This window comes from Phascolarctos cinereus, unplaced genomic scaffold, assembly GCF_003287225.1.
Source record: "Phascolarctos cinereus isolate Bilbo 61053 unplaced genomic scaffold, phaCin_HiC Scaffold_1;HRSCAF=81, whole genome shotgun sequence".
Lineage (NCBI taxonomy): Eukaryota > Metazoa > Chordata > Mammalia > Diprotodontia > Phascolarctidae > Phascolarctos > Phascolarctos cinereus.
The window spans coordinates 192,584,221-192,610,653 of record NW_027555514.1 but is presented as its reverse complement, the minus strand read 5'-3'; the positions used below and the strand labels follow the sequence as shown (position 1 = coordinate 192,610,653).

Here is a 26,433-nt window from a genome sequence, read left to right as displayed (position 1 = left end):
AATCAAAATTAAAAGTGAAAGCCAAAAGGTAAAGGTGATGCAAGGAGACAGAGCAGCCCAAAGAAAATAATGATCCATCATCAATCAAAAAATAGACTACTGAGTTTGGAGGAGCAATGTGGCTTAGTGGTTAGAGAGCTGGTATTGGAGCCAAGATGATCTGACACATTAGCTGAGTGACCTCTGGTAAGTAAGTCACTTAACTCTGCTGTGTTTGAGATAAATCTCTAAGAATATAAGTTGCAGAGAAGGTGCTAACCTGCATTGACAAGGGGATTTCTCTATACCAAAGAGACTTGAGAAGCAAAGAAATTAGAAGAGAGTGAGAACCTCCCTTCCCATCCCCAAAGAAGGAAGATGTAGAAAGTTTTTGGTCATCCATATAAGTCTAATATAATGAAAACACAATTTGGATCAAATGTAAAATAGAAAACTTGCTGACCATTAATATAAGAGATTCAAGAAGTCTTAGTAAAGCTTTGAACTACTAAAGATTTAAGATACCTAGTATAATGAACAATGGAAGATTTCCCAAAAATGTCAAGGTAGGCAAGTGAAACTCTTGTTGTTCAGTTATGTACAACTCTTCATGACTCCATTTGAGTGGTTTGCCATTTCCTTCTCCAGTTCATTTTACATTTGAGGAAACTAAGGCAAACAGGGTTAAGTGACTTGCCCAGGGTCACACAGCTAGTAAGTATCTGAAGCCAGATTTGAATTCAGGAAAATGAGTCTTCCTGATTCCAGGCCCAGTACTCTATTTGCTGTGCTACCTAGCTGCCTGATTGAAACGCTAGCGTTTCTGAAAAATTGGAAAGCGATGGACCTGGTTTAGATCATTAATGACTGGCTCAAACACTTTACATTGGTGCATTAATTACTAGCAGAGTGCTTTACCAGCTTCCTTTCTGATACAAGCCTGGTCTTATCTTTCTTAGCAGAAGACATGATGTATTTTTTTTTAACACAAGATAAACTCTAATCATGCATCATATTCTACCATGGCCATTTTCTTGCCATCACCTTGCCTGTTCCTCTACTCTCCAGACCACTGGAAATTGCCATGTGTCATGTTTATTGTTGTACCTCCTAGGGGACTTAATGACCTAAGTTTCAGAACTCCAAGGGGAATTACCAAATACGGCACCACTAAAAAATCAGCTACTTTTCTCATGGAAACCTTCAATCATAGCAAAATATTGATTTGAAAAGTATAAAAGCCCAAATATTCTCAAGGAAGAATAAAACCTGTAGCTTTGGAACTTGAATACGGAGGTTAAAAAATTATTTCTATTTTTTGAGACTGAATCTCTCTATCTCTCCCAGGCTGCATATGCAGCTGCCACCCATGAATCCAATCCTGATACTGATTGGCATGGAAGCTTTAACCTGCTGTTTTTCTGCCTGGGTCAATTCACCCTTCTTTAGGCAGCTTGGTGGCCCCCCCCTTCCAAGGGCTCCCTGTATTGGTGTCAGACTTAGTTTGAGCATCAGACTGGCATTAGCCCTCAAGTCAGAATTCCTGATTTCAAATGATCTACCAACCCCATTTACAGTAGGAATTATAAACATGTGCCGGTAGCTAGGATTATAGGTGTGCATCCCTTAGTTGCAGGGATTACAAGTATATGTCACTATGACTTGCTGGAAGTAAAACTGAACCAATTGATAATTGCCCTGGTCTTCCTAGGAAAGACTATTAAGAAAAAAATTGATGCTATAATGCTATAAATGTTAAGAAATTGTTGGTATCCTGATGTCATAACCTAATGTCAATTAACACATTTAGAGGAATGAACATCTATTCAATTCTTTTGGCATGGTGAAATGGATAATTCATCTAGAGGGCATCCAATTGAAAACTATGCAATGTTAATGAAATGCAGAATTCATCACCCTGAGGCAAATATAAAAAACCTGATATTTCCTTGTCTAAAAAGAGGAAGATGATTAACACAAGTTCTCAGAGCACAAGATAAATAGGTTAAAAATTTATAGAAATACTTTTACTATAATCAGTCAATCAATTGGTTTGATTGTTGTCCTTCATTCTCAAAGAGGACCAAAATGACTTTTACTACAATCAATCAATCAATAAACATTTATTAAGTGCCTATTGTGTGCCAGGCACTGTACTAAGCACTAGAGATACAAGAAAGAGGCAAAAGACATTCCCTGCTGTCACGGAGCTTGCAATTTAATGCAAAGATGCAAACAAATATATCCTATACACCGTATACTGGATAAATAGGAAATACAGAAGGAAGGCACCAAAATGAAGAAGGGTTGAGGAAAGCTTTCTGTGGAAGGTAGCATTTTAGTTGGAACTTAAAGGAAGCCAGGGAGGTCAGTAATCTGAGCAGAGGAAGAAGAGAGTTCCAGGCATAGGAGACAGCCAGAGAAAACGCCTGGAGCTGAGATGGAACATCTTGTTCTGGGAACAGCCAGGAGGCCAAGTGTCACCAGATTGAAGAGTGCTTGTTGGGGAGTGAGATGTAAGAAGACAGAAAAGGGAGGGGGCTAGGTTCTAATGGGTTTTGAACGCCAGACAGAACATTTTGTATTTGCTCCTGGAGGCAACAGGAAACCACCGAAGTTTACTGAGTAGAGGGTGACATGGTTGGACCTGCACTTTAGGAAAATCACTTTAGTGGCTAAATGGAGGATAGATTGGAGTGGTGACAGACTCGAGGCAAGCAGACCCACCAGTGGGATACTGCAGTAATCAAGATGGGAAGTGATGAGGGTCTGTACTCCTTAGAGTGGTGGCAGTGTTAGAGGAGAGAAGGGGTCATGTATGAGAGAGTTGCAAAGGTGAAATCAACAGACCTTGGCAACAGCTTGGATATGGGGGCGGGGGTTAAAGATAGTGAGGACTGCAGGATGATTGTTGTAAGTCTGAGGGACTGGGAGGATGGTGTACTCTACAGTAATAGGGAAGATAGGAGTCGGGGAGATTTTAGGGGGGAAAACAATGACAACTGGCAAATCATCCATGACCAGGCTTAAGGCTAAAGCTTGATAGAACCAGCCCCTTTATGACATATTCTTTGCAAACTCAGGATAACCTCTGCACAATGGTGAGGTATCAGAAGTGCTAGTATTATTATCCACATTTTACAGATGAAGACTTGAAACCTAGAGAGATAAAGCACTTAACTTGTCCTTGGTCACACAATTTGTAAATGAGAGAACAGAATTTGAATTCAGTTCTTGGGACTATAAATCTAGTGCTCTCTTGCCTATAGAGATCATCTAATAATGATAGCTAGCATTTATATAGTGTATTAAGCTTTACAAAGCACTTTTCAAATCTTTCATTTTATATTTACAATAGCAACAATAATAACAATAATAATTTGCATTTATATAACTGTAACACTCTAAGGTTTGCAAAGTGCTTTACAAAAATCTCACTTTATCCTTACTTACAATAATAGCTGCCATTTCTATAGTGCTTTAAGATTTGTAAAGTGCTTTAAAATACTGTCTCATCATTGTCTGTGCTATTACTAATCCCCTTTTACAGATGAGGAAACTAAAGCAGAGATTAATTAACTTACTCAGGATCAAACAGCTAGTAATTATTTGAAGCCAATTTTGAACTCAGGTCTTCTTGCTTCCAAATACAGCCTTTTATTCTCTGCACTACCTAGCAACAGCCCTGCTATTACAGTTATCTCTTCCATATCAAGACTTTCCCTATTGTGGCTCTAATATATCTACCTTCGGCATAAGAAATTAAATGGGAATATTTTTGGAGTTTAGTGGAAGCCACACATGACATGTGAAGGCCAGCAGACAACACAGAGCCTATGACCAAATACTTAACCCAAATTTTACAGTAAGGTCCTATAAACACCCCATAAAAGAAAAAGAAAAAAAATTCAGACTTCTTCTCTAGTATGAAGGGGGGGGCCAAAAAATTTTATGTGGATTTTCCAGATCATGGGGGTGCCATGCTCCTAGCTCCCATGATGTGGAACAGATAACTATATTATCTTCATTTTACAGATGAAGAAACTGAGGCAGAAGTGAGTTGGCCAGAGTTACACAGCTAGTACTTGAGATTGGATTTGAATTCAGGCATCAGCCAGCTTTAATTTGATGCTGTCATGTTTTCATATGAGGAGTGTCACCATTTGAACTCAGCCCAGTTCTCCTGACTTCTAGACCAAAATCTCTTTGCACTTTACCAGGTTACAGCCTCACCAGGTTAAAGGGAGGCCTTTTCAGCTGGGCAGGGGCTCTCAGAGCTTTGCTCCGCTGGGATGGCACTGAAGAAACCAGGGTTTCCTTCATGTTAGGATGAATCCTTAGACCAGGACTTGGTTACAATAATAATAAAGCAGATAACCTCAAATCCATTGTTCTTGGGTTTAAGATACATCCTATGGTTTACCGTGTTTAACATATCATTTTTAATCTCCTTACTTCTCTTCTCTTCAGACCTTGGTCACAATAAGTTTGCATCACTCCCTGAGCCCTGGAGGGGCAGAGTCAATGGAGGCCACCCTGTGACTCAGGCAGCCCTGGGGGAAAGGGGGTAAGTGGCCTGTGCTCTCTCTTTCCTCTCCCACTGCAGGAGGTAGACATTTACACTGTGAAGACTGAAGAGCTCTCATTCACATCCGCATTCTGCCTCCAGATTCAGCGCAATGACTACATCCACGCCCTGGTCACCTATTTTAATATTGAATTTACCAAGTGCCACAAGAAAATGGGATTTTCCACAGGTAAGCAGGCCGCTCTCCTGCTCTCTTCGCCAGCTGGTACTTCTCTTATAAAACTCTGCTGTCTTCTCAGTGGTTTATGAAAAGTGCTCAGGAAAGACATCTTGGAATCTCTCCTTAGAGGACAGGAAGAAGCAGCTTCCATCCTCATTATCAAAGCTATAATGAGGAATTCCACCATCTGGGGAAAATTCATTTGAGTGTGGGTGGGGATGGAACAGAAACTCTAGGATACCTTAAGGATAGTGAGTACCACTGTGGGCTCAGTGTTGGTTTCCTGGGTGTTTTATAAGGCACAGATGCTCAGCCAGAGAATACCCCCAGGTTATATACCTTCTCCTCTCTGGCAACTTTCACACCCCCAGGGAAGGCAGGCCCAAGAGAGGGGCATGATATCAATGAAGACCCAAGGGAAGGAGGGAGGAAAGAGCACATTTCCTGGAGATAAGCCGGACCTTCTTTCTTCTACTTCCCAAATCATCCATTTGCCTGAAGGAAGTAAGCATGCTTCCCAGATGCTGGTGCCCAGGGGAGAAGAAAATACAATTTTTAATCAACATCCTGGAACAAAGCTCTGATGGCCCAGTGCAAAGAATGGCTCCTTCTGGGACTCCAGTATCTGATGGCATCTCTCTGGAGGAAATGTCCATCTTAAGCCAGAAAGTCACAGGCAGCAGCAGCTATCCTAGTCAGCTGGGGGAATGCTAAAATCTGAGGACTTTTAGGACTGGACAGGACCTTAGAGATTATCCAGGGGTGGGGAACCCACGGCCTCTGCTGTAGCCCAAACCTTTCATTTTACTGAGGAATCAGAGCACGGAATAAGAAAATGATTAATTCAAGGACATAAGACTAGTAACTATCAGAGACAGGGCTTGAACCAAGTGCTGAGTATTTCCCCTGCAATCCATTTTGGAGGAGACTCCAGTGGAATTAGGGCATTTAGTTAGATCTGTCTGCTTAGTAGGCTGCAGGTACTATGAACAAAGGGGAGGGAACTATGTATTCGATTGTATCAGGCTCTTTTTCGTTCCCCTACCCCCCTCAAAGAAATAGGTTCTAGCCTCAGCTTTGCTGTGCATTAGCTGTGTGGCCTTGGTCTAGCCATTTACCTACTTTTGTTGCCAGAGGAACCTTATCTATAGAATGAAGATCTGGTCCTAAATCTTCTGTAAGTTGATCCCAAGTGCTGTTCTTCTAAGACTATTTCTAATTTTTAATATGCATAGCATACATGTGTTGGTAAATGTTTAACAAACAGCTCTCAAGGAAAAATAATTATACTCATGACACACTTTTTAGATTAATCTTCATTATTAAAATTTTCTCTGTCACTTTCTTAAGTTTAGACAATCAGTGTTTAGACAATTTAGACGAAGTTTAGACACTTAAGTTTAAACAGTCTTAAGTTTAGACAATAAATCAAGCCCTGATTTGTAGCATTTGTTGATTTCCAAGGTTGAATGCTCACACTGAGCATGTAACAATTACGTGGGGAGCCTATACCAACTGGGTTCAGCACACCCCTGCATGATGGCGTTCTAAGGGTCAGGGTGGTTGGGCCACAAGCATCTGAATCTGTTTTAAGGAGGAAAAAAGTGACAGGAAAGCAGGATGGGGACATAGCCTGAGAATTGTGGGATCCCCAAAAAGTAAAGGGAACTTAGCTCAGAGGGGACTTAGAAATTGTGTGATCCAATCTATTCATCTTCATGGGTTAGGAAACAATACTTAAGAGGTGAAATAATATAAAACATACATTATAAATGGAGCAGCTAGGTGGTGCAATGAGTGGATAGAGTGCCGGGCTTGGAGTTAGGAAGACTCTTTGTGAGTTCAAATCTGGCCCCAGACACTTACTAGCTGTGTGATCCTGGGCAAGTCACTTAACCCTGTTTGTCTCAGTTTCTTCATCTGTTGTTGTTTTTCCTTTGTTCTCAAAGAGGACCATGATATCAGGAAGATGATGCCATGACTTGCAAATGAATTGGATTTAAGTGAAGGAGGGCTGTGCTAAAATGAGCTGGAGAAGCAAATGGCAAATCCTTGCAGTAATTCTGCCAAGAAAATCCCCAGTGGGGTCACAAAGAGAAGGACGTGGCTGAAAAAGCAACAAATAGTATTCCCGGAGCCCCAGAATAGAAGGTTCCTCAGAGGTCCAGTCTAACCCTTGTCTAGAGAAGTATGCCCTGTGAAACGTTCTTAGTATGTGGCCCTCTAGTCTCTGCTTACAGAGCTCCAGTGATGGAGCAGCCCCTTCTGTATACTAGCACCACCCAAAATACTCAAAGCTTAGTTGGAAGCCCAGGTGACTCAATGACAATCAGGTATAGTCAATGATGATAATAGCAGAATAGCAGAAAGGTAGCATGTAATTTATGTGGCTCATTGGATAGAGCACTCTAGGTCTAGAGTCAGGAAAACTCATCTTCCTGAGTTCAAATCTGGCCTCTGACACTTATTAGCTGTGTGACCCTGGAAAGTCATATAACCCTGTTTGCCTCAGTTTCTGCATTTGTAAAATGAGCTGGAGAAGACTCAGGAAACTACTTCAGTATCTTTGCCAAGAAAACTCCAAATGGGGTCATGCAGAGTCAGACACGATTGAAAATGGACTGAACAACAACAAAAGCATGGAATGGAAGAAAGATCAGCGGATAGTGAGTCAAGAGTCCTGGGTTCTGACTTCTACCACCCAACTGTGTGATCTTGGGCAAATCAGATCATATCTCTAAACCTCAGTTTCCGTATCTTTAAATTGAAATAAAAACACTTGTACCATCTGCCTCCCAGGAACGTGGTAAAGATTTGGAAGGATTCATCTTCCTAGGTTAGGAAACTATACCTAAGAGGTAAAATCATATAAAACATGCATAATAAGTGGAGCAGCTAGATAGTGCAATGAGTGGATAGAGTGCTGGGCTTGGAGTTAGGAAGACTCTTCTTTGTGAGTTCAAATCTAGATCCAGAGTCAGAGGTGCTGTGTTCCAATCCTGGTTCTTCCACGTAATACCTGTGTGATCTTGGAAAAATGACTTTATCTCTGTGGTTCTCTGTTCTCTCACTTGGAAAATAACAGCATTGAACTCAGCTCTAAATCTCTGAACTTATAAGTTCTTTTTAACCAGAAAATGTATATATACATGAGCCATAGTGATGATAATGGTGATTGAATGAAAAAGCATTTATCAGGCACTTATTAGGTACCAGCTAGCCAGGAATGCTGCGGGTGAGGCAGGGTAACTATGTCCCAGGAGCAGAGCTAAAGTTGCTTTGTAAGACCCTAACCAGATACAGAATCCTGGCTCTAATACTACTTACACAGATGACATTGGATGAATCACTTAAACACTCAGTTTCCACATGTGTAAAATGGGAAAAATAACACTTGAACTAACTATTTCACCTGACTTGTGGGAAAACTGCTTTGAACCACAATGGTCCTGTTGAAAAGTATGCTTTATTATTACCATCTTGAGGGCCCAGTAACTTAGTCCCAGTATTGCAAGGAGGGAGTGAGGAGAAATAATAGAGTTTTTCAAATAAAGAGTGCTTTGTGACTAACCATGGCCAATTTGAACCCGGAGCCCTGGAGCCTCATCAGACATATATGGCAGGGTCATTTGGTCTTCACAACAACTTTATGAGGTAGATACTATTATTATCCCCATTTTATAGACAAGGGCAATGAGGCTGAATGAAGATGCTAAATGACTAGCCTAAGATTTACAGCTATCTGGGGGCAGGGTTTGAACTCAGGTCTTTCTAACTCCAGGTCCAGTATGCATTGCTATACTACTTAGCTGCCTTTGCATAAGAGAATTTCTCTGATACGTTGTCTCTCTGCTCTTCTGTGTCTGCCAGCACCACCCGCCATGTCTGTAAGCTGGGCCCAACTGTTCTTGACACTTAACATTCACCTCCCAATCCCCCCAGCCTCTGTAGCCATGTGATTGAGCTGCTCAGGCCTGAAGATTTCAGATGAGTAACTAAGGGCCTGAAATAACTCTTTGCACATATTTTAAAAATCTTAAGCACCAGTATCTATTGCCCTTAGTTTATGGCTGTGGCCATAATTACCATGTTCTCATCATGGCCTCTCACAGTCAAAGACAGGATTTGGAGGTTCAAAATGCAATATAAATTATTGGGTAGCTCTAATTCTATTTCCCTTTTTTTCAGGCTATCCTCTATGGGGAGTTCAGGGCATAGAATCACAGGGTAATAAATTCTCCCAGAAAAAAAAACCCAACAACAACAACTGGATTTGGAGTCAACTTTGTATGGATGTGGCCTTAAGTTGCTTCAATTCTCAGGGCCTCAATTTCCTCACCTGTAAAATGGGAGAGCTGGTCACTCTAGAAAAGCTCTTGTTCTAAGTCTGAAATCCTGTGATCTTATGATCCCAGATTCCACATTTTGGGTTCTACTTGGTCCAAGGGAATCTGTCTCCTTTTCTTCTCTATTCTAAAACTCTCCTTCCAGTGATTACTGCCAGGGCAACTGTAGCCTGGCTCTGTCTGTCTGACCCACTCTCCCTATTTTTTTTGGAGGCAATCTGGGTTAAGTGACTTGCCCAGGGTCACACAGCTAGTAAGTATCTGAGGCTGGATTTGAACTCAGGTCCTCCTGACTCCAAGGCCAGTGCATTATTCACTGTGCCACCTAGCTGCCCACTGATCCGCTCTCACATATGATCTTGTCATATACTAATGAAGCTTGGAATGGTCTGTTAACGGTTCTTTCATAGATCCAGGCACAAGGATGGTCTTGGGGATGGGGTATGTCCTTGGGGTTGTCACCGGCTAATGGGTGCCCCATCTTGTTCTGTAACCTCCTCTTGTTTTGTCCTCTGTATCTAAAGATCTTAAACCTAAAAACCAATTGGCCTCATGGGGTAGTGAGTGGAGGAGGGTTGGTCTTAGAATCAGAAAAGACTTGGGGTCTGTACTGACAAATCCCGACTGTGTGACCCTGTTCAAGTTATTTAAACCTTTAGTGCCCCAGACAATTCTGTAAGGGTATAATTTACAATTAAATTGCCAGCTTGTCTTAGAAGATAAGTTTACACACTAGGAGTTCCAGATGCCAATGGAATCATATATTCCAATCACATTTGCCAAGAGTTTTTTGGGGGGTGGGATGGGATTTAATCATGAGAGCAGGCAAGCTGAGAACCAAGCTACTGATTCCATTAGGAATAACTTACTAGGAAAACTCCAGACTACGAGAAAATGGAAGCTCTAATTTTGGCTCTACCAATAACTTGTGTGATCATGAGGACATCTGCTTCCTCTCTCCCTTTGTCACAATTTCATTATGCATCAAATAAAGGCACTGGATTGGGTAATCTTTCAGGTCCCTACTCTAGATCTAAAATAATCAGATTCTATGATTGTCTAGCTCATTTTTTCTCTTTAACTTCCTATGTTCCAATAGAACGTAACCTCCTTGAAGACGAGGACTTTTGCTTTACTCAGGACTTTGTAGCATCTAGCCCAGTGCCTGCCAAATAGAAGGCAGTAGGCATCTTTGCTAAACAGTTTTCAAGTCTGTGTCAAACAGCAAATGTACTCCCACCCCTAGTGCAGACAGAACAAGAGAGGGTGTCATAAATTGCAGCAGGAAGGATTGTGGTTAGGCTGCAGGAAGACCTAGTCAGTTCTGGGAAAAGGAATCAGAAGAATACTCTTCCCTCTGGCAAACCCATGGTGCCTCTCAATCAATCAATGAATAAGTATTAATTTAGCAACTGTTATGTTCCAGGAACTATACTAAGCCCTGGGAAAACAAGTAAAAAGAGGGAAATATTCCTACTCACAATGAGCTTCCATTCTAAGCACCTATAACAATATATAAAAGCATGAAAAATTAATAGTTGCAATACACACATATATCATACATACACACACACACATATATGCATATATGTATATGCTGTTGTTCAGTCCTTTCAGTCATGTCTTCATGACCCCATTTAGGGTTTTCTTAGCAAAGATCCTGAAGTGATTTGCCATTTCCTTCTCCAGATCACTTTACAGATGAGGAAACTGAGGCAAACAGGGTTAAGTGATTTGCCCAGGGTCACACAGCCAGTAAGTGTCTGAGGCCAGATTGGAACTCAGGTAGATGTATATACACACACAAATATAAACACAAAATAGTTAAAATACAAGGTAGTTTGGGAGGAAAAGCATAAGCAGTTGGGAGAAGGGGAAGTAAAAATGCTTCATCAGGAGATATGCCTAAATTGCAAAGAAAGAAAAGGGGGCCGCTGGGTGACACAGTGGATAGAGCACCAGCCCTGGATTCAGGAGGACCTGAGTTCAAATCCACCCTCAGACACACTTACTAGCTGTGTGACCTTGGCCAAGTCACTTAACCCCATTGCCTAACCCCCCCCCAAAAAAAAAAGAAAGAAAAGAAAAGAAAAAAGAAAGAAAGGGACTCTATGAGGCAGAGATAAGGAGGGAGTGCATTCCAGGCTTGGGCAAAAGCCTGTTCTCAGGCACACAGTTAGGAGATGGGGTGTTATACATAAGGAACAAAGAGAAGGCCAGTGTGGCTGGATCACAACCAAAGGAGGTGTAGCAATGTCCACTGAGTCTGGAAAGGTTGGTTGGGGCCTTAAAAACTTAAGCAGAGGAGTTTATATTTGATTCTAAAGGAAATAAGAGGCCCCTGGAGTCAGCTGAGTTGGATGAGTGACTCCCCACTGGTCTTACCTAAACTTAAGGAAAATCACAGAGCTGCAAAATTGTGTATAGAGCTAGTGAGGGAGCAAGGTTATATAAAAGAGCTCCAATGAGCTCCGGGATGGAGAAGCTGCCTGTTGTAAGAGGTCACGTCGAAATCACTAGACCCCTTCAATGGCCACAGAAGAACCCAGGCTGAAAGCTGGGAGGATGGAAGCCTCTCCCATTTCAAGCCTTGGGAATCGGAACGTGTTCATCAAATTCTGGAGCATGAACACCAAAACCACCTCTGACAGAGCTCATCTCAAGAGCCAGGCTCTGCTCTGGAGTTTATACCAGAGTACCAGCCTAGAGCCACATTCCTTTGAAGTCCGAGAGAGTTTGAAGAGAAAAAACCATATGCTGCTTCACACACAGAGTAATTAGCTCAGGGAACTCATTAGCTCGTGTTCAGGAAGTGTTTTGACTATAAAGGAAAGGGGTTAAACTAGATGACCTCAAAGGGCTCTTCCGGGTCTAATTTTCTACACTTCTCAGATAAAAGCAGTGCTGATGGATCTCTAGTGAATTATCTTGGGAAATACAGGATGTTTGGGGATAGTGTGGAGTGAATACAACTTGGAATTGGAACACCTGGATTCAAGTCAAGTCCCTTACACTAACCTGCCAGTGTTACCTTAGACAAGTCACGAGTTATCTCTATGAGCCTCAGGTTCCCCACCTGTAAAATAGGAATAGAGGCTGGGACTGGACCTGTGATGTCACTGTAGAGGGAATGGAAGTGTCTTCTACCAATACAGGTTGGTCTTTGTCTGTCAAATGTCTTAATTGCCCCAGATCACCGAGGGGTTAAATGACTTGCCCAGAATATGACAGCCAATATTTGTCAGAGGTGAAACTTTGATCCAGGTTTTTCTGGCTTCCAGGTCAGCTCTCTATCCAATACATCACATTGCCTTTCATGCAAAATGAGGACTGCCATGAGCAGAACCATAACTAGGATTCCTGGCATCTGGGACAAATTCAGCTGGGAGTGGATGATAGCAGTATGGGATTTAGGAGAGAAGATGGCCTAGGAAAGGAGATGGCCAGTGGGTGGTCAACTAGCAGATGACTGCAGAGGGAGGAAGGGAAGCAGCTTCCCCTGCCCTGATTCTAAGTCCCATTTGCCTGGCCCTGGTTAAATCTCTGCTTGTGAGGAACAGATGAAGTCATGCACGAGAAATGTTTTGTAAACTATAAAGTACTAAAAGTCTGATTTTTGAAGGTGACATCCACAAGGACAACTACATGCAAAGCACTTAATGTTTGCTGGATTAAATGTAATTGAACCATGCCCCCCCTCCCCCACTGCATTCTGTGCCTCTTCCAGAAAGAGCATTCTGTCTAGGCTGAGTAAGAACTGGGTCTGAGCCCAGTGAAGCATTTCTTAAATTCTCATGGGGCATCATAATGGATGATGGAAAGAGGCTGCTTGAATCTTCTTGTTTGAAGGTTTTAAAGAGCAGGAAAGACACCTGTCTGTCTGAGCTGGTGTAGGTGGTGGATGGGGGTGGATAGTACTGTCAATCATTCCTTGAGTAATTCTCAACACAGAGCCTAAGACAGGACTGTCTTTGGGGGAACTTTTTACCAATCCATTGGCAGAGAAGGGGGCTGGGAGCAGGTGGATTTCGTTTGGTACAAAAATTTTAATTGATATGTATTGTTATTATGCTACCTACATTTCCTAATATGTCCCTCCTCTTACTCCGCACAGAGAGCCATTCTTCATGGTAAATAATAAAAAAGAGAGGAAAAACTAGTTTGGCAAATTTAACCAACCTAACAAAAAGTCTGGTATTATATGCAGTATTCCACACTCACAGTCCCCTACCTGGGCAAAGAAGCAAGAGAAGGACTTTCTCATGGCTGCTATTTGGGACTAAACTTAATTTGGCAGCATTCAATTTAAATTGTTTTTGGTGTTGCTCTTCCCATTTATATTGCTATGTCATTTTACATATACATATATTTGCACATATGTAAATATGTGTATATATATGTATACACATACATATATATATTCATCTTCCTTTTACACATATGCACTCCTCTTGATGTTTTCATTTATATCCACGTAGATTTATAAGCTGAAGGACGCCTGTTGTCCTATCCAAACACCGTCAGTTGATTGAACCAGTTCCTTGCAAAGGACATGGAAGAATAGAATCATTACCTCAACCACAGGTGTGCCAGTAAACCCTGCCCACACTTGGAATATTCCTATGATCCCAACCATTGCCAACATAAATATGATCAAATCTACCAGCACTGAACTCTTGTAATAAGACAACTGCAACTCACACTCAATCTGTTAGTCAATAAGCTTTTGTTCAGCACCTACTAGAATATATATACCAGATTGTTGGGTTATATGAGAAAAATGCAACCGTATTTGCCCCCAAAGAACTTTATGTGCAATTGTTATTCAGTCATTTTTTAGTCATGTCCCACTCTTTGTGACCTCATTTGGAGTTTTCTTGGCAGAGATACTGGAGCGGTTTGTGATTTCCCTCTCCAGTTCATTTTACAGATGAGGAAACAGGTCAACAGGGTTAAGTGACTTACTCAGGGTCACATAGGTTGGATTTCAACTCAGATTTTCTTGACTCCAGTCTAGTCACTCTATCCACTATGCCACCTAGCTTCCCCAAGAGTTCCTAATCAAGATCATAAAATTTAGAGGTGGAAGGAACCTCAGAAACTATCTACTCCAACTTTCTCATTTAACATATTTGATATTTGATGCCAAACAGGGAGGGAAAATGAACACAGTGAATGATACAGTAAGTATACAAAAAGATCTTGACAGGGCTGGATCTAATAAGATGAAATTAAATCAAGCAGTCAACAAACATTTATTAAGTACTTATTATGTACCAGATTCTGACTGGCATAGGAACAAAGTGTAGGGGATATGAAAAGAAAAAGTCAATCTCTACCCTCAAGGAACTTATGTTCTAATGGTGGAGACAAAAAAAACCCCTGTGTATATATGATGTATTCAGTGTAAACAGTAGGCAACTTTAAAGGGGTTGGGGGAGGGGACCCAGAAAGATCTCCCACAAGAAGTAAGTAGCCCTTGATCTCAGTCTCAAAGTAAATCATTAAATAAATCAGTAAATGTTCATTAAGCACCTATTATATACTGGGCACTGTGCTAAGGTCAGGGATCACAAAGAAAGGCAAAAAAATAGTCCCTGCTGTCAAGAAGCTCACAATTTAATAGAGGAGACAACACACAAACAAGATATGGATGGAATAAATTGGAGATAATCAATAGAGGGAAGACACCAACATTAAAGGGAATTAGAAAAGATTTCTTACAGAAGGTAGGTTTTTGGCTGAGACTTGACAGAAGCCAGAGGTGAGGATGAGGAGGAAGAGAGCTCCGGGCCTGATGGACAGCCACAGGGTATGCCCAGAATCAGGAAATGGATTATCTTATGGCAGGAAGAAGCAAGGAGGCCAGCGTCAACTGGAACACAGAGTACATGGGGATGAGTAAGATAGGAGAAAGCCAGGTTATGAAGGATTTTAAAAGCCAAACAGAGGGTTTTATGTTTGATCTTGGAGATAATACTGGAGTTTATTGAATGGCATGGGCCAGGTTGATACGATTAGATTGTTGTTCATACTTCATTCTCAAAGATGACCGATAAAATCAGGAGGTTGATGTCTTGGCTTGAAAGCGAACTGGATTTAAGTGCAAAATCATCAGCCTCACTCTCTTCTCCAGGATCATTGGAGTTCAACGGCAAGACATGGCTAGATCTATGCTTTAGAAAGATCACTTTGATAGCTGAGTAAATTGAAGTGGGGCATGACTTGTGCCAGGGAGATCAATCAGAAAGCATAAGGCATGAGGTGATAAGGGCCTGAACCAAAGCAGTGATGGTGTCAGAGGAGAGAAAGGGGTTTATATGAAAGATGCTGCTGAGGTAGAATGAACAGCCAAGGCTTCTAAGAAGTGTAGGTGAAGAGGGAGAGCCTTCTAGGCATGGGAGACAACCATTACAAAGTCATGGATAGAGATGAAGCATCTAGTGTAAGGAATAAATGTAAACTCTTATGCTTAGGTTTCAAGAATCAACTTCGCCACTCCAAGATAAGGGAGGAATAGCTAGACAGCAGTTGTTTTAAAAATGATCTGGTCGTCCTGGTGCACTGCAAGCTTAATGAGTCAGCAGTGTGAGGTGGTGGTCTCAAACAACTAATGTTATCTCAGGCTACATTAGGAGAGGCATAGCTCCCAGGAATCAGGAGGTGACACTCCTGCCATACCCTATCAGTGTCATCTGGAGTATTGTGTTCGGTTCTGGGTGACACAGTTTGAGAATGACATTGATAAACTGGAGAGTGTCCAGAAGAGGTGGGGAAGGGCCTTGAATCCATGTCACATAAGGATACGTTGAAGAAACTCAGTGCGTTTAGCCTGGAGAAGAGAAGATTCAATAGGGAATATATATTAAAGTATTTGAAAGGCTGTCATATAAAGGAGTGATTTTATTTGTTCTATTTGGCCTTGAAAAGCAGAACCAGGGAACAATGTGGAAATTGCAGAGACCAATTTTGGGTGGATGTCAAGAAAAGTGTCCAAAATGGAGTGGGCTGCCTTGAAATAAAGGCATAGAATGGGATGTGACTTTCCCAGAATCAACCAACTACTCAGCATTTGAATTAGGTTTTCTTGACTCCAGGTCCATGCTCCATCCACTGCAACATTTAGCTCCCTCTGGGTCCCATTGGAAGGCTCCTGAGTGCCCCTTGAACTTGTAAATTCTGAATTTCTGTTGTTTTACAGAGCAAGGAAATAACTTATTGACAGCCATGGTGATAGAAAGTAACAGAGCTGGGATGTGAACCCAGAGCCTTCTGCTCTGGCTCCCGTGCTTCCCCCGCTACACCACAGCTAGTGATGCATCACATACAGTATACGCCACCTCACCCATGAAGCCTTCCCTGATCTCAGAAAGAAGAGCCACTTCATCTAATCTGATAGAGTTTTACAATCAATTCTCTTTTACATTGTCGACCTGAAAGTTCGGTTAAAGAAGGCAAACAAGTTAGGTGATACATGATTATACAGTTTATTCCCTTTTAGCTATCGAGTCATGTACTCGGAAGCCAGAACGTGATTCTGATTCCAAGATTAAGCAAAATGAGGGAGGTTTTATACAGTTTAGAATGATCAGACTCAGGATGTCTGTGTTACAAAAAAATACAGCCTCTATATGTTTTTTTTTAACATATAGCACAGGAAAGGAATTTTCTTAATTGAATAGGTTGTAAATACAATAAAATAGGAGAATGTAAAAGTGTCAATTGAAATTATAGACCAAGATAAGAAGAGTCCCATTATTCAAGAGAGTGTCTGGTCCCAGGCATCCTGGGCTTAGTGATAACTAACAGGAAGAATGCTGGTCAGTTCCATCTGGTCCTGGAATTTGCTGACACAGGAAGGAGTGTTTTTAGTTCACTCAGAGAGAAAAAGATTAATTCAGGTTTTTGGCCCTTATTGGGGCTCAATTGATCTTAAATGATTATCAACATATATTTTGTTCTCATCTGTGTACTTCCACCAAGGTCTTCCTCCAATAGCTCAGCATGGTGTGAAGGTAATCACAGAACACATGCTTTCACAAGCTCTGCAGAGCTGATCAGGTTTCAAGTGCAAGCCCAGGACTTCGTGTTTGACTGTCTGAAGGCTAACCTAATTAAATACTGAAAAGGCCTCATCGACAGATGAATCCCTACTAGGGGATGATTTTATTTTATTTTTGGACCACAGCAGTTCATGAAGACTAGAGGCATTGGAATCTGCTCAGCAAAAAAAAATAAGCATATTTATGAAATCGGAATTCTTTAAGTAGAGAAACCAATAATATGGATACATCGGTATCTTATCTAAGCTCCTGGAGGACAGGAAGGGAATCTTTTATCACTGTGTATATTATTACAAAACCTACCCTTGCACATTGTAGGTATTTGTTGTTGTATTTTCTTCATTCTCAAAGAGGACTAATGACATCAGGAAGGTGATGTCTTGACTTGCAAATGAATTGGATTTGAGTGAAGCAGAGCTGTGCAAAGTTACCAGCTTCACTCTCTCCTCCAGAGCCATCTAGGTCAAGTGGCAAGATATAGATCAGGATGACTGGAGTTGGCCCTGGTGCAGTGGGAGACCTTGGCATTTTTAAGCTAAGGTTTTTCCCAGGTCTCAGTTAGTCTGAGGCAACACTCTTTCAGGGATTAAGGCTAGGTAAGAAATGAAGCCCCAAATGGCCTCTTTTACCTATTAAAAAAAAACTATCTGGGAGGGGAAGACCCTCAGGGGTTCTGGGGCCCTGAACATAAACAATTGGTATTTATACTCACTCTGAGCTGTCAAACCCTGAACAATAACCAGTCAAGGCTTGGGCTGATCATTATTATTATTATCAGTGAGAGTCAGAGTGATTTGGTTTTAGGGCATACTCAAGTAGCTCCATTTGAATCCCAATGGGCCTTAGCAAAGCCTGGATTTCCAGAACTCTTTTTCAAGAAATCCACTTTCCTTTAAGCAGTAAGTATTTAATAAATGTTGAATGAATAACTGAATTAAAAGGAAGTCTTGCCTATAAGGTCTGGACTCCAAAATAGCCATCTAATTAAGTTCCTGTTGGAATTTAGCATTCATTTGTGCAAGGAACTGAGTCAAATCCCTGCATGATGTTGATGTAGGTGGTCCTGTGAAAAGGCAAGCTCTCCAACAGATGTCTGATCACAGCAAGATAATAGACTCGAATGTCTCCAATTGAGTTGTCAAATTGGTAATGTCATCACTGTGTGGTGTGGAATAAGTAAGTTATGAGCCAGAGTTGGAGGTGGTAAGGGTGGAAACTTTCTTTCACATAGTCAAAAAAGTTAGAGGCTGGGATGAAGGCCCAGGAGTAGTGCTGGTCATGAGTCTGGCTAGTACAGGTTAGTTGTGATTGGGAAGGCTGGTTCCAGACAATTTAGTCTACTATCTCATTTGCTCTCCTAACAACTCTTGCTGTGATTTATTGGATGTTAAATTTCTAACTAAAAGAAATCTTTGAACAGGGGTTCTCAAACTTTTTTTTTGTTGTTGTAGAGTGCTTCAGCAAACTGCTTAAGCCTATGGCCTCCTTCTCAGAACATTGTTTTTAAACGCATTAGATAAAATACATAAGATTAAAAAAAGAAAGAGACAAGTTAAATGGAAATAAAATTATCAAAATATATTTTTAAAAATTCCAACTCACAAAGGTTAAGAGGTTCTCTTAGGTTGTTTAATCCAATTGAAGCACTTTTTCCCCAACTGCCATTTTATTCAAATATCTGCAAGTTTGAGGACCCCTGGCCAATGAGCATAGAGATAGTCTAAGTAACATTTATAGGGTAACATAGGCAGTAAGTGGCAGAGCTGAGATTCTAATTTTATTCCAGTTTTGAAGTCCAAACCTTATAGGTGAGATTTGCTTATAATTCAGTCATTCATTCAACATAGAGGTTTTAATTTCCAATGCAACATTCTTTCAACAGGATAAGGGCAGTGGAATTTTAATCTAGGTCCTCTGATCCAATGTTCTTTCCAGTGTATGGGCACAGCAGGATAGGTAGCTTTAGGGGATTAAATCAGGACCACTCTTACTCAGATGTGAATTTATCCTGTGGGGTATACATTAAAGAATTATAAAGAATATATGTGAAAGATCTCTTACTCCCAAGCCTGTCCTACACACTTTCTGAAATTCTCCATTTCTCTTTATCATTTCAATTAAAATTCTACCAATTATACCATTTTGGGTTAAGCAGATGTCGGGAGAGTTTAAAAGAAGGGGGAGGAAGGGGGAGGAAGGGGGAAGGGGGGAGGAGGGCTAACAGCCATTCACAATTCAGTGTGAATAAAGTAAATCTGATTGCTTTCCTCCATATTCCTAAGTGGGATGCTCTGAAGGTATGGAATTAAGAATTCTGATGGGTACCATAGGAAAGAAGGCATCTTTTTTGGCATGAGGCATTGCTAGTAGTGGGCAGGGCTGACTAAGGTGTCAGACTAGGGGCTTTGGGTTGCCAGAGTCCATCCTACAGGCAGTGGTTACCCTTAGGATGGGAGAGAGTGTTGGTAAGGCAGTATTAAGTGCCAGGATATGTTCAGGAAGAGCCTTGGGTTAAAACTCTTCCACAGGGGGTGTGTGTGTGTGTGTGTGTGTGTGTGTGTGTGTGTGTGTGTGTGCACGCACGCACGCATGCATGTCTGTCTGCCTGTCTATCTGAGTCTGTCTGTCTTTCAGGTCCCTTCTCTCATGCTACATTCTTGTTTCTCTTGTTTATCTCACAGCCCCTGATGCTCCTTACACCCACTGGAAGCAGACAGTTTTCTACTTAGAAGATTATCTCACTGTCAGGAGGGGTGAGGAGATCTACGGGACCATTTCAATGAAACCAAATGCAAAAAATGTGGTGAGTGCAGGACAGGGAACTTATAAGACAGGCTCTCTGGTCTGGAGGTTGAGGAAAAGATGGAAAAGCTCCTTCAGGGGGACTTCAACAAAGATCCCCATGCTAGGCCTCATTGCAGAGAGTGAATCACCAGCAGGAGTTTTTAAGTACCTAGAGCACAATCGAAAGAGACATGGAGGGAATCCGCAAGAAATTCCCCTTGAATATAGCTGATGGAAGTAGAGGAATGGGCTTGGGCACTTTTGCCCTTGAGAATAAGCACCTTTCTTCAGAGACTTTTCTGGTCTTTTCCTCTAGCCTTCCTCTCTGTGTCTGGATAAATAGATTTCAGAATCATCAGCATAGAGATAGTAATAGAATTCATGGGAGCCAATGAGATCACAAGCATGGCAAGAACCCTGAACAGAGGCTCAGAAGTGAGAAAGTTTAGGAAACAGGGATTAGTCCAATATGGTCTGAGTGTAAAGTCTATAGAAAGAAGTTGTGATCAGATAAGATTTGAAAAGCAGGTTAGGGCTAAATTGTAGAGGGCTTTGAATACCAGGAGAGAAGTTTGAACTTTACTCAGCAGGTAGGAGGGAACCACTGACCTACTGCAGGAAATAACAGCTCCCAGTCTTGTGATGCTTCCAGTCTACAAAGCCCTTTCGCTCATATGATCTTGTTTGTGTTTCACATGTATGAACTTCAAAACAACCTTGTGACATAGGTAGGGAAGTATTATTCCCTTCATTTCTCAGATGAGGAAATGGATGCTCAGAGAAGTTAGTGACTTGTCTAAGGTCAAAGAGCTAATAAGCATCTGAGTTCACATCATAGCCCAGCTCACTTACAGCCAAATCCAGGGCTCCATATGCCAGGCCATACTATTTGTCAATAAAATTTGCATTTCAGCAGAGAAGATTTAGTTTAAAGACTTTGGAATAAACCTCTTGTGAGGATGGTAAGATGCAGGGCTAGGTTATTGGGTGTTTGCCATGGTTTCCTTTCCCTACAAGGCCGTAAGAGTAAGAAAGCTAAGTACCTATCTGTGCAGAAGAGATTTGATGAATTCTGAAGGGCAGAAGGTGAATTGACCTTTCATCTTTCTCTCTCTCTCTCTCTCTCTCTCTCTCTTTCTTTTGGCAGCGGGACCTTGATTTCACAGTGGACTTGGACTTTAAGGGACAGCTGTGTGAAACATCTGTATCTAATGACTACAAGATGCGTTAGCACACAAAGGAATTTGCAGAAAGTAAAAAAAAAAAAAGAAAAAAAGAAAAAAAAGAAGCACTGTCTCATCTTGATCTGCTGCATTTGCCCACCAAGGAAATCTGTTTGCAGGATTACGCAAGTGGACCTCAGTGTGTTATCTCGGCCCAGAAGTTTGGTCACCTCAAGGGGCTCCCGGCAAGCCTTACTCTATGTTGGAGATTCAAAAGAACCCCCAGCTCAGCTCTGAAAGTCCAACCTAAAGGTCATATTGGCGAAGAGATGCTGGTGCTCCAACAAAAGCCCCCCTGAAGATGGATACCAGTTGTATTCTTTAACTGTGAATCTCTGGCTCTTCCAAGTTTTGCATGCTGCTGGCAATTAGGGCAGACTGTTTACATTAAAACGCAGAGACATAGTGTCTTTGATAGCTTAACCAAGATTATCTGTCTATCTGTGGTGTGTGTGTGCAACATATATATTAATTTATATATCCACATATGCCTGTATATGCATGCATATACAATCAAGTGGGTATATCTAGACATTAATGCAGAGTGGTATGTAAGTATGTATATATGTGCATATATATACATATATATATATATATACATATATATATATATATATATATATATATATATATATATATATATATATATATATATATATATATATACATATCTCACTTGGAGGGGGTTCTGTTGCTTTTGAATAAGGAATTTGGTTTGTGGTTAGTTTCTCCCCTTAAGCAGATGTTAAGCTGCCAGTGAAAGTTATCTGTACCAGCACTGGTTTTCCTTTAACCGGACCTGTCTCTTAGTGCCTAGCATAGTACCACTGTGTCTAGAGGGCACTGAATAAAAATGGATGAAAGTGAGATGGACTGAAGTAAAGTGCATCCTTTGTTCAAAATGTCTTGACCCTTAGGTTTTGAAGAAAGGACCAACCTAGATAACCTTGAGATTTAAAGAGCAATAGAAAATCAGCTGCTTCCTTTGTTCTAGAAGAGGACCAAAATGACATCACCATGTTGGAGTCACTTTACAGTGTGTCCAACAGTGACTGATCAGATTAATTGCCCAGGCACAAATAGGCCATGTGGACATTTGGGGTGGATTCTCTAAATGGGTGCATCTTGCCTTTCTTGTGAGCCACTTCAGTTCTGTTCTGCTTATAGAGCACAGCGCCTTCTTTGATAATGGCATGCCATGCTGGGCGGTCCTGTGCCAGTGTCTCTCACGTCACACAATAAGTTCCAAAGTTCTTCAGAGAGACCTTGAAAGCACCATGCCAGGAAGCTGCTTCACCTTATTAAAAGCAAAAGAACCCCAAATCCAACAAAACAAAACACAAGAGCTTCTCGGTTGTGTGTACATTCACTCTCTGGAAACTTAAAGAAAATGCTCTGTGGGATCAGCTTCAAATTCATATTGGACGTTAGTTTCCATAAGAGTCACTTGAATTGACTTACTCATGAAGGAAGACCTTGAAAGAGGGTTTTGCTCCATATAACTCTACCCCATTAAAATGAGTTTTTCCTTCCTTTTCTTATATCCTCTTCACTTTCCCAGCTGCCATGATTTTCCTGGAGATTTAAGCATCTGCCTCCAAGTGTCAATTTGTCCATTTATGTGCAAGCCTGAGTACCTAATGTGTGGCAGGCACTGAATAAGTGGGGGGAAAAAAAGACCCAAATAAGTTGGAAATTCATTGGGGGATCATTTAGCCCAATCCCACCATTTCTCCTATAAGGAAACTAAAGCTCAGAGAAAAGAAATGACTTGCCCAGTAAGTGGCAGAATGGGGATTCAAACCCTTATTTCTTAACTCCAGATTCCAATATTCTTACCATTTTCCACAGATCTCCTATGACTTCTCTAGACACACTTTCTATAGTATTTTGGAGTCTGCCTCAGTTGATGTGAATATAGAACCAGATCTGGTAGTAGATTAAGCAAGGTAGCCAACTTTCTAGGTGGCTGGGGGTGCCGTGGCGAAACCTAGGGAGGTTTGAATTGGAGTTCTAAAAATGGGTAGAACACACATGCATGCTTACAGTATAAAGCTGGTTTTTAGTCTTAGCATAGACTCAATAAGCAAAATTACAGTACTTAATAACAAGGAAAATGTGTAATAAAAACAATGCAACAACTCCCAAGAGCCTATGAACCCACTGCTCTTCTAAACTCTAAGATATGGGTTTAAATCTGAACCTAAAACTTCTAAGATGTCTATAGCTTGATTTTATTTCATTCTCTATGACTGTGAGTGGTAATGTAGTCTGAATAAGTTTCCACAAGATATTTACTTCATACTTCCAAAGGGCTGACCATCAGTTATAAAGACAGAAGTCCTGGAGTAAGCTGGCACCTTGGATTCACAGTAGAGGAATGTGCAACTGATGGGGAATGACTCTTAGGAGAATTGTTTCTTCCCCAGATTCCAGCTATGTTGTCATTGGTGAGGACTTTTGAATGCTTCTGGCCTTGGCATCACATAGCAAAGTGAGTGGATTCAGCAGCCAGCCCTGGCAAGAATCAGTGCTTCCATTTTATATTAGTATCCTGTCTGACTTTGTCCTTCTGCATTGCACCTGTTAGTTCACTAGAACCCAAACCCTATGCCTCTGAGCAGCAGAGGAGGGGCAGACAGAGTAAGAAGCGTGTTGCATTTCTCAAAATTAATACCCTGAGGGGCAGCTAGGTGGTGCAGTGGATAGAGCTCTGGCCTTGGAGTAGGGAGGACCTGAGTTCAAATCCAACCTCAGATACCTGACACTTACTAGCTGTGTGACCCTGGGCAAGTCACTTAACCCCAATTGCCTCACCAAAAGGTGACGAATAATAATAATAATAATGATAATACCCTGAACTGAACATATGACTTCAGATGTGGCCTGGCCAAGCTAAGTATAGGAGGACTATCAGGTCTTTGCACCTGACTGCTCTTAATGCCTCTTAATTGCATTCCCAGATCATGTTTGTTTGATTGTCATAATAATAATGATAGCTAGCATTTATATAGTGCTTTAAGGTTTGCAAAGAACTTCACAAATATTATGCCATTATAGCCTCCCAATAATCCTGGGAGGTAGATGCTATTATTATCTCTATTTTTCACGAGTAAACAGAGGCACAGAGTGCAAATGACTTGCCCAGAATCACACTACTAGTAAGTTTCTGAGGCTGGATTTGAACTCAGGCATTCCTAACTTCAGGTATCTAATCTAATCACTCTTATCATTGTGCCACAGTAGCCTTGCCCCACTATGTAATGTTATCACTGTCCTACAGAAAGAGGTCCACTCTCTGAGAACTATAGAAAGTTTGGAACTTCCTTGGCACTTCTAGTTGAATAAGTGCATGTAACCTCCTTGGCACAGAATTGTTAAAGTCCATATCTTCTCTGCTGAATAGCAATATGGGAGTCCCCTAAAGCGCTGTCCTAGGCCATCTTCTCTCTCCACGGTCTCTCTCTCATTGTCCTTATTAGCTCTCATGGTCCATTTACCTCCTCTATGTAGATGACTCTCAGAAACTATTACTTGTCCTGCCAGAAGCTGAGAATCACCTGGCTCTTCCATCTGCCATGAACTGAATGTGAACAAGAGCCCTCCTCTCTGTGTTGTCTCCCCAAAGTAGAACTTGTGTTCTTTGAGAGCAGAGACTCTCAAATTTCTATTTGTATCACCAACACTTAGTTTCACAAAGGCTATTCCATCCCATTCCATTAAACTGTTACCTCATATTGGGTTTGCAGCCTATTAAAAGTCCTAAGCTTTTTCAGATAAACTACTTTCTAGATATAATTTTTCTATCTTATCCTTGTAAAGCTGTTTTTTTAAAAACTTAAGATTTAACCTTTATCCTTTAAAAGTTCCTTCATGTTATATATGCCCCAGTATTCTAGCCTGTTAAAATCTTTGTAGATACAGACTAGGTGGTGCAATGGATAGAGAGCTGGATCCAGAGTCAGCTAGATTCAAGTCCAGCCTCAGGCACTTCCTAGCTTCATGATCCAGGGCAAGTCACATAACCTCTATCTGTCTCAGTTTCCTCAACTGTAAAATGAAGATAATAATAATAACACCAACCTCACAGGGCTGATGTGAGGATCAAATGAGATAATATTTGTAAAGCACAGTGTCTGGCACATAGAAAGCACTAAAGAAATGCTTATTCCCTCCCTTTCCTCATTCCCTTCCCTTTCCTGTCCTAAAATATTAGATACTTCTCCTCTAGACTCTTCAAAACTTGCAAGGACTAGGAATTAATAAATTTGAGATAACTCAATGCTTTTATACAGGACCCAGAAGGCATGACGACAACAACAACAACAAGAAGGCATGACAACCTCTTACTTCCAATTGGAAGACTTCAGATCTTGCATCATTTCACTTCATCCAATGGTTTTCAAAGATTTTTCACACTTGGTCTAAAGTTTTTGATTGAGATTCATTCATTGATTAAACATATTATCACTTACATTATTGTGGGGGCAGGGTAACTTGATTGATTTAGTCAATCACCCTGCACCTTGATATATGTGTATGTATCATATACTACAAATGTGAGATGCAGCATAGCATGGTGGCCATAATTGTGGAGTCAAGAAGACATGAGTTTGAGTCCTACCTCTGACACCTACAGGTTGTATGTATAATCATAGACAAGTCATGTAACTTCTTCACACCGTGGAAAACTCTCTAAGGCTATGAGTTACGGAAGACTGGAAGTAAAGAAGATTGGAAATTTACAGGAGCCAAAACCCAAGAAAAAAGAGGTCCTATATACGTAAGTATGTGTGTATGTATATATGTATATGTATCCATTCTTCCATCCATGTGTATGTGTATATATGTATAATATACATATAAAATAATACATAATATTATATATATATATATATATATATATATATATGTATATAACGTGGGGGGAGCAGATTTTTTTTTTCTGTCCTCTTTGTTTTTCAGCTAAAAACCTTTCAACTGTACCTACAAGGCTGCAGACAAATATGATCTCACTAGAATTAGGTGCACTCCATCCTTTGCCAAATGGCTCAAAGATTCGAATCTCATTCTTAGATACTTCTTTAACCAGTTGTCCATATTACAAATTTTCCCTTCTGAAGCCTTTGACTTCGATTTTGCAGCAATGATTAAATTACTACCCTTGCCCCCCTAAAATCATCAGTGTCTTGATGATGCTTCCTAGTTTTATTTTTTTCCAGTATTATTTGTACTCAAATGAATAGCCAGAAATGTATAGTAGTCATATAGTCTCATGGGTTTTGAGAGG

The 26,433-nt window shown here is 41.0% G+C and overlaps 1 protein-coding gene across 1 annotated transcript in view; it reads left to right on the top strand.

Annotated features, from left to right (window-relative positions):
* PRMT8 (protein arginine methyltransferase 8) overlaps positions 1-21,570 on the top strand; it is a 161,807-nt gene extending 140,237 nt beyond the window's left edge. The window contains exons 8-10 of the mRNA XM_021001647.1: positions 4,586-4,736; positions 19,818-19,939; positions 21,068-21,570. Of these exons, the coding sequence (XP_020857306.1) occupies positions 4,586-4,736; positions 19,818-19,939; positions 21,068-21,151 (357 nt within the window). The 3' untranslated portion in view covers positions 21,152-21,570. The remainder of the gene's footprint in view (positions 1-4,585; positions 4,737-19,817; positions 19,940-21,067) is intronic.
* Positions 21,571-26,433: the final 4,863 nt, after the last annotated feature.